The sequence below is a fragment of the Chlorocebus sabaeus genome, chromosome 6 (assembly GCF_047675955.1).
Source record: "Chlorocebus sabaeus isolate Y175 chromosome 6, mChlSab1.0.hap1, whole genome shotgun sequence".
Lineage (NCBI taxonomy): Eukaryota > Metazoa > Chordata > Mammalia > Primates > Cercopithecidae > Chlorocebus > Chlorocebus sabaeus.
Window position 1 is genome coordinate 56,595,443 of NC_132909.1, and position 16,447 is coordinate 56,611,889.

The window sequence follows — 16,447 nt, forward strand, 5'->3', positions numbered from 1 at the left end:
GACCACGCCTCTCTCAGACTGGAGTCTGTTAGTGACAGGGGGCAGAGATTGAGCTCAAACTGGCTTAAGCAAAAATTAGCACTGATTGGCTTCACTGAAAAGTCTGGGGACAGAGTTACCTTTGGGCCAAGCTTGACTCAGGGCTGAACACAGGCCAGATTTAGTCCTCCCGCTCCTTCTGTGACTCTGCTACCCTCTGGTTGGCTCTGGTCCAAGGCCCCTCTCGGTGACATGGGATTGGCATGGCAGCCTCAGGGTCATTCACTAGCAGCTCAGCAGCCCCAGGATCTCCAGCGAAAGACCTGACCTTGTTCATGTGCTGCATGTTTGCCGACACACGCGGGACTCTCCTTGTCAGGCCTGGAGCTAGGACTGAGCTTGGCACCATCTGAACTGGGGATGGGGGGACAAGGGGTGGGTAGCTCCCTAAAGAAAATGGGGTTGGCGAGTGCCAAACTGGCTCAAACCCTGGCTCCTTCCTGTGCATCTTGTGACCTGACAGCTGGCAGGGATGCAAATGCAGAGGTCGGGGCTGGACTTGTGGGGTACAGACGCGGCACCGGAAGGCCTCTAAGATCCTGGTAGCAGACACGGTGTGGATATGCTGCTGCTCTGTCCCAGAGTCCTCCAGCATTCCTTTGACATCATTTATTGCCTGGCATAGGCGCATTAATTCACGTTTGTCAAGTGGCACCTGTGCGTTGTTTTGGCAAGAAGTCTGCTTAGGGAAACCTGGAAGTCTGGTTGGAGACCCCTCTGACCCCCACCTGCTCCCTTGTAGCCCCTGGGTCTCGTGCATGCCAGTGACCCCAGTGTTTGCCTTGGCTGCACACAGTGAATTGGACCCCAGCGTGCCGAGGCTTCAGGGAGGATGGTGGGGGAAATGTCACCACCAGTGGGCTGCCTGGCTGTGGACTGTTGCCCCAAGGTTAAGACCAGAGTCTGTCCTGCTTCTGCAGGAGTGGGATGGTGTCTGTTTGGTCATCTTGGTGCTGTCCCTTTCTCTCCACCTCAGTCACTACCCACCTGGTCTCCCCATGGCCACCCTCATTCTCCCTTCCCCAAACTGTTCGCTTTCAAACTAAACCAACCCCAGGCATCCCCTTGCCTTTTATGACATTTCCCCAGCAAGTCAGCATGCCCACCGCCTGCCCCCACCCCCATTACCCCACAAGCTGTGCCTTCAAGCTGCTGCTGCTCTCCCTTCCAGCTCTTCTTGAGACCCCAGCACAGCCCCCTCTTCTCGTGGACCTCACCTGGACTCCAGAGCAGACCAGGTCAATGCCCAGGCAGAGTGCCTTCGTCATGATCACAGGCAGTGCATGCTTCCTGGCTAATGTCTGGCTCCCCACAATGGGGGGCCCTGCGAAATCAAGGCTCTGCCCAAATCCTGCTCACCGCGGAGGCACCAGTGTGTGGCCCGCCGCAAGCACTTATCAGAGTCACAGCTGCTCTTGCTTGGCCTCCACGCTGGGCCCTCAGTGCCCTGAATGGTGAAAGAGGCCCTGGGAGCACCCGCAGGGTTCATCAAAGTACATGCAGGCCCAACGCCATGAGGCAGGTGTGGTCTGCGCCTCCTCGTGGGGTCGAGGCAGTCCTCATCTGTGCTTCCCATGCAGGCAGCAGGGCCTCCTGGGCTGTCACCCACTCCGGGGCTGAGTGGCACGGGGCTGTGGATCTGGCTGCCCCTGGGTAGGAGACAGATGGTGTTGCATGGGCATTACAGGCTGCCTTGCTCTTGTCCCATTAAGGGACAGAACACCCCAGAGTGTTTCTTCCTTCAGCAGCTGCTGTGCAAGATGAACTCTCAGACCTCTGGCAACTCCAGACATCCTTTCCTCCCTACCAGCACTCACTTAGAGGTCCAGGTTGAGCGTTGGGATTGTTCTACCAGAACTGTCTCTGCAAAGAGCACAAGCAACGTGGCCCTTTTTGGTTGCCCTCTGGCCTGTAAACTTTAAAAAGCTAAATTAGTCTCTAACATTTGCAACTCAGGAGATGCCGCATAAAAAGCCAGTGTCTGTGCGCCACATTCCTGCAAGGCCATGGTTGATGGCGCCAAATAGCGCTGCCACACTCTCCACTGCTCTCCTACTCCCGTTTACACGCCCAGTCTCAATGAGTCTTGAAAGCTCCTTATTGACGATAAATGCATACAGCAGAGGGCACACGTCACATCATTCTGGGTGTGTTTCACAAACCCAGTGCACCTGTGCATCCAAGCGTCCAAGTCAAGGTGCTGTTCTAAGCGATTTGATGTTCTCTGGAGTTACTAGTTTTATTTATATGTATGTTTAACATATTACAAACAAATGTAGCTTTGTTTACTGTATGCATATAGTGTTGGGGGGAAAAAAACTAATTTTTCTTTTTGCAGAAAAGCCTGCCATTGCTCCGCCCGTCTTTGTGTTTCAGAAGGATAAAGGACAAAAGGTAAGGGGCTGGTACGTTCTCTCTTCACTTCGTTACTCTAATTTGTTCTCTCTTCACTGAGAGTCTCTTTTCCAGGTCACGTTGCCAAGGCTACTTCTGCCCACAGACGGGGAGACCTAAGCAGAGGCCTTTACACCTTCACGTTGAGCTTGGAAGGAAAAGGCTTGGTGGCTTTAGGTTACCGTGGAGAGAGGTTAGAATGGGTCTGTTGTGGAAAGGGCTCAGAGAGTTTATTGAAACAGTGTTAGAAAGCTTCTTCCTAATTCCTGATGATTTGTTTGAAAAATGCCACTGTACCTCAGGAAAACTAATAGCAGAGGGACAGTAGGGGGCAAAGGGAGGAAGGAAGTTGGGGAGGAAGTCAGGGAGGGAGGGAAAGGAGGAGAGCAATGGTAGTTACGGGGGAAACAAGACCTTTAAGACTGGATTCATTGGCCCTAACCAACTTAGCATACGTGCATTTACAGTAATTATTCATTTGTTTGCATTATATATTTATACCCTGTGTCCATGAGGCTGCTTCTCCCTTGGATTCAGGGTGTCTGGGTCGCAGTGTGTTTGGAAGTACCTCGCCTGATTCATGGCGATGAGCTGGCAGCCTGTGGAAGGTCTGATTGGCGTGGCAGCAGGGTTCTGTGATAAGACAACGATGGATGCTGTTTACCTTGAAGCCATCGGCTTCTCTCACTGACAGATCAGTGTGGAAGGTCAGAGTTGCGTCAGAAGTTAGTCGGTGGTGCTGTGTGGCAGTGACTCCTCAGCTTGCATGGGGACCCCCACTGTTTATCCAGAAATAATGTGTGGTCCCTCTGCACTGATGCCCAGTGGTGGCACTCCCCACCTCACACCCATTACAACATGTTAGAGGGACCAAGTGCTGTGCTGTTTCGGTGTGTTTTGAGGATGTCTGCATCTTGTTGGTGATAACAGCATTTGAGAATCTCATCAACTCCATTCTCCTGTGGCTTCTGTCCCCTCACAGGTGACCAGCTCCCAGGCTGGAAGCCGCTCATGATCTGGGACTCACGGCTGCTGATCTTCGGTCCTGTCCCGAAGCCAGCGTTTATCTTGATGTGGCCCAGTTTTCCTGAGCAATATTCAAGTGCTCTCTGGGGGTCGGGTGTGTGTGTTTGGGGGGATTGGGAAGGAGGGGAAAATGATTGTCCTAAACCTCCCCCAACACACCCCTCCCAGAATACCTGTGTGTTAGCCTGGACTTATCTACTAATTTGTGAAACTTTCCCATTGTTACTTTTTTTGCTGAAGAAGAAATCCAGAAACATATGAAAACTTTCTTCTAGTTTTGTTTTGGTTCTCCAGGTATTTCCAAGATAAATCTGCCTCTGCTATCTCCTCTCCCTTGGGCCCTGACAAGTACAGCTTAATGACGTGATTTTATGATTTGTCTTTTGGAGGTTCCTTCAGTACGAAAGGACTGGTGCGTTTCTCTAGTTTTACAGAATAGTAAAGGCTCAGGACTTTACTATTGTTGGAGCTCTATTGGAAATGTTATAGTCATTCCTCAGGTGTTCAGTAAAATCAGAATTTTCTAGAATTTTACATTATGATTATCTTTTGAACCATTTTTGGCTTAAAACAAAGGTTAGCAAATTAAGGCACAGCACTGTCACCTGTGTTTTTTTGTTTTGTTTTGTTTTTTGCTGTTGTTTTATTTTTGTTTTTATCTTTGAGAGACAGAGTCTTACTCTTTGGCCTAGGCTGGAATGCAGAATCGTGATCACAGTTCACTGCAGTCTGAGATTCCTGGCTTTAAGCAATTCTTCCGCCTCAGCCTTCTGAGTAGCTGGGACTACAGGCACTACCACCACACCTGGCTAATTTTAAAAAAATTTTTTTTTTTTTTTTTTTAGAGATGGTGTCTTGCTATATTGCTCAGGCTGATCTCAAACTTCAATCAGTTCTTCTGACTCAGCCTCCCAAAGTGCTGGGATTGTGGGCATGAGCCAACAAGAACAGAACCACAGCAATCCCCTTTGCAGTAGCCTGTGGCTGCTACAGCAGTAGTATTTGGACAGAGACCATGTGGCCTGCAGAGCCTTAACGTATTTAGTATCTGACCCTTTGCAGAAAACAGCTTGCCAACCCCTGGTTTAAAACAAATAATAGAAATCAATAATTCTTTGAATCCGAAGACTTTAGGGCAACCAGCAAGATGAAACAGTAACGTGTAATATTTGCTCAGATGAATTGAAAATGCTTTTAAAGTCACTACTTGCTGTGTCAGTAATGTTTTCACAGCTAAGGAGGTTTCATTGCTTTGTGATTTGCAGGCTAATTTGCATGTATGATCTTCAAGGGGTCTATGCCAATTACATAAACATGTTGGAGTTGAACTGGAAGGCTAGTTAGGAAGGCATTTTTAAAAATGCCAAGTAGGGGCCGGGCGCGGTGGCTCACGCCTGTAATCCCAGCACTTTGGGAGGTCGAGATGGGCGGATCACGAGGTCAGGAGATCGAGACCATCCTGACTAACACGGTGAAACCCCGTCTCTACTAAAAATACAAAAATTAGCCGGGCGCGGTGGCGGGCGTCTGTAGTCCCAGCCACACGGGAGGCTGAGGCAGGAGAATGGCGTGAACCCGGGAGGCGGAGCTTGCAGTGAGTGGAGATTGCGCCACCGCACTCCAGCCTGGGCGACAGAGCGAGACTCCGTCTCAAAAAAAAAAAAAAAAAAAAAAAAAAAAATGCCAAGTAGGCCAGGCGTGATGGCTCACACCTGTAATCCCAGCACTTTGGGAGGCCGAGACGGGCAGATCACAAGGTCAAGAGTTCGAGATCAGCCTGACCAACATGGTGAAACCCCATCTCTACTAAAAATACAAAAAATTAGCCGGGCGTGATGGCAGATGCCTGTAATCCCAGGTACTCAGGAGGCTGAGGCAGGAGAATCGCTTGAATCCAGGAGGCAGAGGCTGCAGTGAACCGAGATCGCACTGCTGCACTCCAGCCTGGTTGACAGAGTGAGACTCCATCTCAAAAAAAATTAAAAATAAAAATTAAAAATAAAATGCCAGGTATAGGTCTTATCAGAATATTGGCTCACAGCCAATTCTAAATGGACTTTGCCCTCCAGCCTTGGGAGCTGGGCTGCCCACTTCTGTCACTCGCACTTCTGTGGCACCGTCGCCGGAGAGGCACGTGGGAAACCTCTGTGCTGAGGCCAGGAGCGGGAGGAGCCTTTGTGGGTGTTCGCTTCCCTGTCGGAGGACAGTGTCCACATGGCTCTGGAGTCCTTCCTGCCACTCGGGAGTGAGGTGGAAAGTAAACACACAGGGCGGGCGGCTGGCTTCGTTTCTCCTTGGCTTTCTGGTTCAGGGCCTGCAGGGAGCAGCTGCAGTACGTGTCAGAAGTGAGGGTTTGAGAGCCCTCCTGGTTTCGTTCTCTCTTGCGGAGGTCATCAACCTGTCCCCGTCTTGCTCTCCAGAAGCCAAACTGGGAGCAAGCTGTTAGAGCTGCTGCCGTCGTTTTTCTGAGGAGGTTCCCCGCCCCCAACTCTTTTTGCTTCAACATTGTATTTTGAAAATTTTCAAATCCTTGGAAAAGAGTGACACTGCAAACACTCGGGTATCCTGCACCTGGCTTCGCCGTTAACATTGCTGCCCTCAGCTGGGAATCCTGCCCCTGACTTCCCTGTTAACATTGCTGGCCTCAGCTCTGATACTAGAAGTTAAGCCCCTGTGACATTTCTGCCCTGAATTCTTCCACAGGTATCTCACGGGGATAAGGCCATTCTGCATGGTCTTACTACCATGTTACTCCTACGAAAACGTTAATTCAGTAATATCCTCCAATATACAGTCCATGTTTTAAATTGTCCTAATTGTCCCTCAGATGTTACTTATAGCGACTTTAACAACTTCTTGATCCCCGAAGATCAAGAAGTCGCATCAGCTGTGGGACCAGCTGACTTACCTTTTAGTAAACGAGATCTCAGACCACCCTATGGGGTGCAAGTAAAAGAGCTCCTTCCTCTCCACCATCTGCCCTCACACCATTCAAAGGAGACAGCTCTGTATGCTCAGGTTTTATTGCTGAATCATGATTCAGCATGATTTGGAGCTGAAAAGAAAGACATGAAGCTGCCAGCCCAGGAGTTAATTTTGTTTTTGTTCAGTGGCAGAGCCACACAGCGGTTTTCTGTGGGCCCCACTGATGTGCCAGATTGCACTTCAGCACACTGCAGATTGGGACCGTGGCCTGCGTGTGGGTGCTGCTGGCATCACTTAGCCTTGGGTGAGGTTGCCAAATCCTATTGTTCCAGGGCAGAAAAAGCCATGTGTGGTTTTAATTGTCGTCGTAGCGCCTAAAACGAAGCCATGGCCAGGTTGGCAGCCCAGGGATGTTGCTTACTGTCTTCCCATGCCTGGGCTTCCTGGGGAGGGCTCTGCTGTCTCGGCGAAATGCCTGCATTTACATGCACCAGTGTTTCCGGGGCAAAAATGAAACCTTTCCCTCTTAACTGTCGTGGATGGAGGTAGAGTTCTTTCTTTTTCTTTTTAATGTGAAGAGAATTTAAATATCCTTATGTGGGCTGTTCCATTATTTGTAAAGACTAAACATTTCTTTCAGTTGCTCTCTCTCCAGAGCTTTTGTTAATCTGAAGTGGGGAGGCTTTGAGGTTGTACTAGCAGAATAATGCCCATTTGGTAAAAAGACAGAAGGCAGTTACAGAAATGCTATTTAGCAGAAAGTACAGTATCACTGAAAATGTGGTCGTAGCATGTTTAGACCTGCTTTTGAGGCTTACGGTTGTTGTGATGAGCTTGGCCCTGGGGCACGTGGTTTTCGCCAGCCATGTGTATTTTAGGATGAGGTCAAAGGCTGGCAAAATCTTGATGTCTGATTTTACCAGACATGTTGAAAAACTCCAGGCTTCACTTTGGTTCTTTAGAGCTTATGCTTCCTGCCCAGGAGAAATGCTAGGACCTGAGTAGAAAATGCTGGAATGACATTGTTAATTCTTCCATCTGAGAGAGGAAGTGATGTAATACTTCTCAACAAACTCATCTTAACCGAAGATAACAAATTTGATCCTGTTTTGATGTCTTGATTTCCATGTTTGTGACTTACTTCTTGGTCCTCCTGTTTAGCATTTCGAATTACCATGAGGGTGTTCGAATATTTACATTTCAAAAGCAGGGATTACAAAAAATTCAAGTGGTTCTAAGTAGAGATAGGCAGTGCCTCACAGAGCTCTGGGTTTAATTTTTCTCTTGTGAGGTGTTAAGTCTCTCCCCATAAAGTAGCAACAGACATGGGTGGCTGGACCAACCACGGTGCCCTGTGCAGGTTTAGAGAGCGGCTGGTCCATGGATCTGCCCTGGATACAAAGAGGCAACAGTGTCCCCTTGATTACTTTTGAGATGTGAAGATTGCTTTTGCTTTCCTAGGAATTTGTGGACATTCTCTTACATCCTCTTTGTGTAGCTCCTTTCATCCTCCTGGATCACTACTTTTTAAGTAGTGCCCAAACCCCGTCTAAAGAGGTCAGCCACTTCACATCCAGAAGAAACACAGCCACATCCACAGGGAGACAGGGTAGCCCTGTAGTCATTTAGGTCGCCAAGTGCGAGAGATGGCTCCATGTCGTTGTATAATGCCAAGAGGGAGGTTTGGGGACTGGAGCCTGTCTGTTTTAGGATGCCAGGTGTTTAACCCATTTCTCAAGAAAAGTCTTGGAGTTATGGCCACAGAGCTCTCAGCCCATGGAAGCCCTGCTGGAGTCCCAAGAACCACCTTAAAGGATGCCGGGTGTTGTACTCTGGGGAGGAAGACCCAGAACTGGCTGCTCTCACCTTGGCAGCTTTCCAGATGAGCCCTTGCCCAAGGTGTTGAGGATGCACCTGGGAGAATCCTAGGCCGAGGGGCACTGCGGATGTGCCCCCCCATTCAGCTGAACTACCCGCCTGCCAGTGATGCAAAAACCAGCTCTCGGTGTCCGTGTCACCCCACACCTGCACTCACTGAGGTGGGAAAGAGCTTTCTGCATCCTGGGTGTAAGCAGAACAAATGGAAAGTGCTAGAAGAACTGTAGCGAGAGGCAGAAGCCCTTGACCCCAGCCTCCCTGGTTTCTCCCTAACTGTGGGGTTCCAGGCCCGCCTCCCCCTATCCTAAAGCACAGAAATGGTGCTAATGGCCAGCTCCCCCATTTCAGTATTTTTGAGATCCAGAAGGGGTTTAAATCTTTTGCATGATCGTCCCTTTTCCTTGATCACCAAGGCCCATAAGCCAAGTAGCTCCTTACCAGGCAGCTCATAGTTTTGGAAACGAGGGTCCTGCCTCTCATACATTGTAGAGCCCCTTGCAGAGTCACATGGCACCTAGTCCACTCTCACTTTCCCTTCCGTCAGCCAGGAGAGCCGGTTTTGCTGAGCAGCATGTCCCTGCTCTCCCCACCTTCCTCCCAGGCGCAGGAGCTGTTGCAAGCCGAGCCAGCTCCAGCCTCTGCCCCTGCCCGCCCTTCCTGCTGTGTGGTGCAGCCTTTATTCACATTGAAGGAAAATTGTCTTTTTTGCTCCCAGTCCCCTGCAGAGCAAAAAGACTTGTCGGATTCGGGAGAGGAGCCTCGGGGGGAGGCTGAGGCCCCCCACCATGGCACGGGTCACCCCGAGTCAGCTGGCGAGCATGCCCTAGAACCTCCTGCCCCTGCTGGCGCCTCAGCCAGCACTCCTCCGCCTCCCGCTCCTGAAGCCCAGCTTCCTCCTTTTCCGCGAGAACTGGCAGGGGTAAGTCCACACCTACTCGGCACTCCTACTGCCCAGGGGGAGCCCAACCCAGACCAGCCCCTTTCCCTTTGGGTCCCTCAGATCCTGGCCCTAGCTAATTGTAAGCAGCTAATGGTAACTTAAAAGATGACAAGGATTTCTTCCAACTCCCTTTAATTCATGCTGCTGAAAAGTCAGGGAAGATCGAATCCCCTTTTAGCCTTTTCTAAATTGGGGGAATATATACCCACAGCAAGAGGCGAATCGTGTCTCCCGAAAAAGACATGAGGGGTCAGGAGGAATTGAGTCATGTGAAGTAGAACCTTCCAAACCTGATTTGACCCCTTCACCCTCCTTCCATTTTTCTTTTTCTTGTTTCCCTGAATGTGGGCATTCAAGTTTAGCATCTTAGAAACCCAAGAAGCTAAGGCTTCCTTTGATATCTAGGAAGAGGCGCTCTCCAACACAGATTACTTTGCAAGACTGATTGTATTGGGACTGTGGTTAAGGCGGTGAACTGATTGTCTTCAATCAAAGCAGGAAGAAGAAAAGACTCTTCCTTTGAACCCAGAAGGAATCCCCTGAGCCCTTTATCTTTGTATTAAGAAGCCTTTTGAAGATTATAGGTGGAGAAGATTGTGAACTCTCAAGAACAAGAAATGTCTTGGGTTTTTGAAGTTTGATAAATTGGGAAAGGTAAACATTATCCTACATTCAGGATTGAAAACTCCATCCTCTAGGTAACTCATGACAGAAGACCCCCATTCTCAGAACAGGGAAAAAGGACTCTTAACAAGAAAAGAAGGGACCCAGCTCTACCTGCCTGAGCACCAGGCAGCCTTCCAGGCTGGTACGGTCCCAAACCTTACCCCAGACCTCAGCGTTCCTTCTAGCACACACCAGTCCCCGGTTTTTAAGGAAATTATTAACATTCAGCTACAGCCACCAAACCTCAGGACACTTAGGAAACACTATTCAGTCAGGGGTGGGTTGGAGTCCTGTGTTAACATTTTGGAGGAGTCAGTGTGTGATGGAAAAAGCAGCAACAGTCTTTACTTGTGCCAGAGGCTATGGGGAGGGGGTAACGGCAGTCGTGGCCTTTGTGACACAAAAGTGGGTTTGCGGTAGTGAGACAGGAGCTGCGGGAAGGAGTCCAGCCAGGAGGCACTTGTCCCACAGTGCACTGGGAGTACAGCCCTCCCACGAGCTCATGTAACGGCCGCCAGAGCGAGAATTAGGAGGTGGCTGCACCCTTCTTTTTGTTGGCAGAGCAGCTGCTGGAAACTTCTCCTGAGTCGGGTATGGTGAGTTACTGCACCTCTGGTCTTTGAGAGCACAGGAAATGGTGTTCTCAGGTTTCCGTCTTCAGCCCTCTGGGAACAGATGGTCTTTAGGGTCCACCCCAGAGGCCTTCCACAGGTGCCTGAGTTTGAAAAACGCAGCCCACATAGAACTCTCCAGCTGCAGAGGTGATGGTTTCTAGAATGAGAGTAGCAAACAAGTGGATCACAGAGCTTTTGTGATAGCAGCTGCTCTTCAAGAGCGCACGCGCTGTTCTGTGCCCTGTGTACTTCTCAACAGAGGCCTGTGCGGGAGTGTCCGGAGGGGCCTCACCTCGTCCAGATGTTCATCTCTTTGGCCTGGCCAACCCAGGTAGATCTCAGCATCCTGATTCTCATGGACTTTGGGTCTGAGGCTCTGATCCTGAGAAATTCAAGCATCCCCTACACTGGCAGGGGGAAGGTGAAGCTGTATGGCAGGGAGCCTTGGGATGAGCTGGGGGTCACCGTGGGAGAGCCAGGATTGGAGGCTGCGCAGAGCAGTGTGTAAATGTTCCAGTGTAGCTCTGGTAGCTGTGCGCATAACATGCACCTTATAGTTTTAGCATTCGTAACTTTCGGACACCCACTTTCAGGAGCCCCAGGAGAGCCATCATCAAGCCCCTTGTGACAACTCTGAGCCAACCAGGGCTCCTTCCCTCGGGCTGTCTGCAGAGAACACCCTGACTGGTTGCTGAGGGCTCCTGTTAATTGGCTTTCTCTACTAATCGGGCCCACTCAGAGCAAAGTAAACTTTATTTTAGGTTACTTAGGCCATAGATCAAGTCAAATGGAACCCGATGCCAGCTGCTTCTTGGCCTGAGACTTTAATTTGGGTCTCACTCTGTATCACACTGGCGTTCAGGAAACCGCCCCCATGTTACCCGGCAGGTCTCATCCATCACGTGTAGTCTGTTCACTTTATTCCACAGTCCCTGGGGGGAATGTAAAGCTGAGAGTTCTTGATAAATTGTGGCTTGCTGAATTGTTGCTTGTAAAGCAGTCTCGTCAGAACCCTGGCCATGGAAGAGTCAGTACCAGGAAAAAGTCTCTATATATCAGATTTCCTGGCTTTCGGAAGACAGTCTGAAGAAGACCAAACCACATCCCAATTAAGTTCTCTGTTTGATGCGGAGAAAGCAGGCAGCTCTGGGCACTCACTCCGAACCTGGTGGAATTGTACTGGGCTGAAGCTTCCTGCCAAGGACCTGCTAAGCTTCAGATATGTTTATTAGACCCACCAGGGAGCTTAAGGAGGTTCTGGAATGAATCCCTCTGGCCAGACAGTTTCCCCCCGCCTTCTAGTCCCTGCACAGGATTTGGCCCTCAGCACCCCTCAACGTTCAGACCTTTGGAAGCCCCCTCTCACTGGCTTTTCTCAGGGCCTGCCCTTTTGACAGGAATTTCTCAGCTGTTTGCCTCTGCCACTGAATAAAAAGCATTGAACTGGCCCATCATTTATTTTGTATCCCAGGCATCCAGCCATGACCAGCCAGGTTTTCTAACTTGTCAGACTCACTGAGACCCTGGTACGCCTCTTGGTTGCCACAGTTTTATAGTTGGAATTTATCTCTTTTTTTGACATGGAGTCTCGCTCTGTCGCCCAGGCTGGAATGCAGTGGCCTGATCTCAGCTCACTGCAAGCTCCACCTCCCGGGGTTCACACCATTCTCCTGTCTCAGCCTCCTGAGTAGCTGGGACTACAGGTGCCTGCCACCATGCCCAGCTAATTCTTTTTAGTATTTATAGTAGTTACAGGGTTTCACTATGTTATCCAGGATGGTCTCGATCTTCTGACCTCGTGATCCGCCAACCTCTGCCTCCCAAAGTGCTAGGATCACAGGTGTGAGCCACTGCGCCTAGCCATCTAGAGGGAATTTGTCTGGCATGGCCTTGCTTTCTGGTCTTTACTAGGGGACCAGGTAGACAGTGCCATTCCTTCCTGCTTCTTCCTTGTTGGTCTTTGTGTCTGGAGTCGGCTTCTGAAACTCTGTGCCTTGCCCTGGGCCGCCTTGGCACCCGTGTCCTCCTTGAGGCCATACCAGACAGTCTGACAAGATCCGTGTTTTTTGGACAGGGCAGTTCTTAATACATGTGACAACTACGATTTTCACTGTTTCGTTCCTTATGCAGCAAACAAACTTCCCACCCCGTATTCCCATTCCAGATGGGATGTGCCCCTTGTGCCCCCCGTCTTGTATTTAGCGACAGGGACTCATGCGCCTCACAGAATTGAGCTACTTCCCGCAAGCTCCCAATGGCTCCTGGTGGGGAGCTTGCTGCGCCGCCAGCCCCCACCCCGCCAGCAGGGACGCAGGGCACAGGGTCAGTACTCACAGTGCTCAGTCCTGACCAGCCTGCAGCCCGAGCCGCGGGAGGGCTGCTTCACCTTCTCTGAGCCTGCTCCGTTCGCTTCTGCTGTCCCAATGCCAGAAAGAAGTCAAAGGGCCCTCTGGTCTTCTTTCTCTTCTGCTTCCTTATTATTACTCTGGGACGCTGTCATCATGGTGTTGAAATGGGTGCTGACCCAGCATTCCCGGGTGTCATCCTGAAGCCCTGCCCCTCGCAGCAGTGGAGTCTAGTTTGGGAAAAGCGGAGGAGGAGGAGGAAATGGGGCTCTTGTGTCCTCACCCCTCCCCATTAAGCTCGCGTCCTCGGAGCTTGCTCTTTTGTTTGTTTTTTTTTCTCTCTCAAAAATTTCTTTTTTTGAGACAGAGTCTCACTCTGTTGCTCGGGCTGGAGTGCAGTGGCTCTATCTCAGCTCACTGCAAGCTCTGCCTCCGGATCCAAGCGATTCCCCTGACTCAGTCTCCTGAGTAGCTGGGATTACAGGCATGCAGCACCATGCCTGGCTACTTTTTGTATTTTTAGTAGAGACGGGGTTTCTCTATGTTGGCCAGGTTGGTCTCGAACCCCTGACCTCAGGTGATCCACCCGCCTAGGCCTCCCAAAGTGCTGGGATTACAGGCGTGAGCCACTGTGCCCGGCCTGGAGCTTACTCTTAAAATCCTCCTGAGCTCTGGTTGCAGACCTCTGGGCACTGACCCCGAGTGTGTCCCAGGTATTGTTCGGTACCAACCCGTGAGGACCCACTGCCTTGTTTGGGATGAGGGGTGGCCCCAGACTGCCTTGACGCCAAACAGGTCCAGATTCCTGGGCTGCTGACTCCAGGAAATGGAAAATGTGGAGCTGGCATTGGCTGTGTGCGGGGCTGGGTGGCTCAAAGGAGGTTCCTTCACCCCAAACCTTTTCCTACTTTGGAGAAGACAGCACAAGCCAGCTGGACAGCAAGTTCCAACATCTCCTGAGAGGAGAGGCCCTCCATCCCAGCAAGGCGCAGGGTGCAGAGGCCTGGACGGGGACAGAGGGCAGGCGGCACCTCACGTGGCCAGTGGGTTAGGATTCTAGAAGAGCTCTGTCCACAGGCACGCATTCTGTCTTCTTGCTTCCCTCCGCTGGGTCTTAGTGGAGAGTTGCTGGCAGGATGTTCCCCTGTTGGAATCTTCCTGTGTTGTCCTTCCCAGGCCTTGGCTTCCCAGCCTTTCCAGGACCAAGAGGCCCCCCACTTTGCTGCAGGCAGGTTCTTAGAAGAGATTTGGGGCATGGATTTGAGGGTTTCCTGAGGTCAGGGGTCAGACAGCATCTGAATCTTGTCTGTCTAGGCACCCGTTCTTCTCAGGGTCACTGAAGGGGGACACGGTGGAGGACATGGACTCCACCCATGCAGCAAGTTCTCAGTAAGCGCCTTCTGTGCAGGTGTCCCGGGTGTCAGGTGAATGAACTGTGTTGTAGGAGACACCTCTGAGATCATCTCCCTCTGTGATAGAACAAAACAGGGTAGCTCCCGAGAGGGGCTGGGATAGGGAGTTGAGCACATGCTTACCCTGGAGGTGGTGCTCACAGCATCTCAGACACGCAGGGACAGGGAGGGAGGGCGCCCACGGAGGAGCAACACTCAGTGAGGCAGGAGCAACCAACATGTTCAGAAAACAGGAGGCCACATGGCCAGAGCCTGGTGGCAGAGGGGACCCTGTGCCTGAGGAGGCCACCAAGGCAGGAGGGAAAGGTATGTTCTCCAGGGGCTAGAGCTAATGGGACTTGCTGGCAGGTTGGAGGTGGTGGGTGAAGGGGAGGATGAGTCCAGAATGCCTGGGGATACCACAGTGTTCCCAGGGCTGCGCCTAGAGCCACGAGGAGACCCCAGGAGACTGTTGGGAGCCCTGGGGCCACACTCTTGACCTGGACATGCTGCTCTGGAGAGAGCGTCCATGGCATCCACGATCCCTGAGAGGCATGGGGTATCGTGAAAAGAGCCCCCAAAATGCGCAAAGCAAAAACGGACAGAACTGAAGGGCATAATAGTCGAGTCAACCATAAGAGTTGGAGACTTAGTACCCCACTTTGAGTAATGGATAGAACATCTAGACAAGATCAGTGAGGAGTTGGAGACTCAGTGCCTCACGTTGAGTAATGGATAGAATATCTAGACAGGATCAGTAAGGAAGCAGGACTTGAGCAACACAAAAACCAACCAGACCTAGCAGACATATAGGACACCCCACCCAAACAGCAGGGTACACGGCCTTCTCAAGTGCACATGGAAAATTCTGAATGGGAGACCATTTGTTAGGTCACCAAACACATCTCAAATTTTAAAGGATTGAAATATGGAGTGTGTGCTCCAATCACAAGGAGATAAAATTGGAAATCAGAAACAGGGAAACTGGGAAATTGACGCGTGGAAATTAACCTAGATAACCACTGAGCCAGAGAGTTAGGTGTGGAAGCAGCAGGAGAAACATCCCGTGCGGGGGTGAGGAGACATGAGGGAGCTCGGGGACCAGCTGCCTCCGTAAGGCCAGACTCAGGTCTTCTCCGGCTTCTCCATGGGCTGCAGGGGGCCTGGGATGCAGTGTCTTTTTGTTGAACAGATGGTCAACGGGCTTCTACCGTGAGGACCAGTTCCTTCCTAAGTCTAGTGGGATCCCTGACACAACTCCTAGGATCAGAATAAGCCACAGAGAAAGAGTAGAAGAGGCCTGGAGGTCATCTCACCAAGGGGTTCGTTCTCGCCTGAGGGAAAAGGAGGATGTCACTGGATGAGAGAGCAGGTTGTCTACAGAGGCCAGAGAGGGTATGGCCATCTCCTGGTCCCAGAAGTCATTTAGGAAGGGACAGATCCCCCAGGACCAGGGAGGACACCATGTAAGGATTTTGGTACAGTTGAAATGCTCATTGGATTAAAAGGAGAGAGAAAAGCCTAGAGCCACAGGATGGGACTTGGGGGCAGGGATGTCCTGGGCCTGCTGTTAGAAATGGATGGGAGGACAGGTAAGGCCAGGGAAGCCAGAGGTGAGGCAAACAGTGCGGTGTCCGAGGAGATCGGGCTGTGCCGAGGCAGCTGGCCTCAGACGGGGACCTGCACAGAGCATTCGGAGGCCAAAGCCGGCCTGCGGGGCTCTGGAGGGTGTGGATTACCCAGAGGGCAAGGAGGCTGTGTTAGGTGTCGTTTCTCAGAGCTGCCTGCACTGGGAGGCTGATGTAAGGGCCCGCTAAGGGCAGTAGCTGGCCCAGGCATGAGATGCCCAGGCTCATCATCAGATGAACAAAGGTTTTGGCAACCTGGGTGGGCAGATACTGCTTCTCTGTGTTTCTGTCACCTTTGCTAAGTATGAGGGTGAATAGCTGGAACCTGTACCCACTCCACAGATGTCACCCAAGAAGAGGGATGCCAAGGTGGTGACAGCTCAGCACTATCAGATGCAACCCCAGGCTCTGGCATCTCTAGAAAGGTTCCCAGTCCAGGTCCCTCGCCTCCTGGCTGCACCCAGGACTCACTCCACACCCCTGACTCCCTGTTCATGTCTGCCTTGAACTCTAAAGCCCTGCCCCCAGCGTAGCCTCAGCGTTTTACATCAGTTGGGAGTTTGGTCTCATCAGGTATGGGCCACGAGCATTGTAATCATCT

The 16,447-nt window shown here is 51.2% G+C and overlaps 1 protein-coding gene across 6 annotated transcripts in view; it reads left to right on the top strand.

Moving 5' to 3' along the window:
• The window catches only part of RANBP3 (RAN binding protein 3), a 62,567-nt gene that overhangs the window by 17,594 nt on the left and 28,526 nt on the right, over nt 1–16,447 (top strand). For 3 of the 6 annotated variants that reach the window (XM_007994946.3, XM_007994947.3, XM_007994948.3), the window contains exons 2-3: nt 2,378–2,433; nt 8,978–9,181. In XM_007994946.3, the coding sequence (XP_007993137.1) occupies nt 2,378–2,433; nt 8,978–9,181 (260 nt within the window). The remainder of the gene's footprint in view (nt 1–2,377; nt 2,434–8,977; nt 9,182–16,447) is intronic. The other 3 variants (XM_007994951.3, XM_007994952.3, XM_007994953.3) reach the window with 1 other exon arrangement.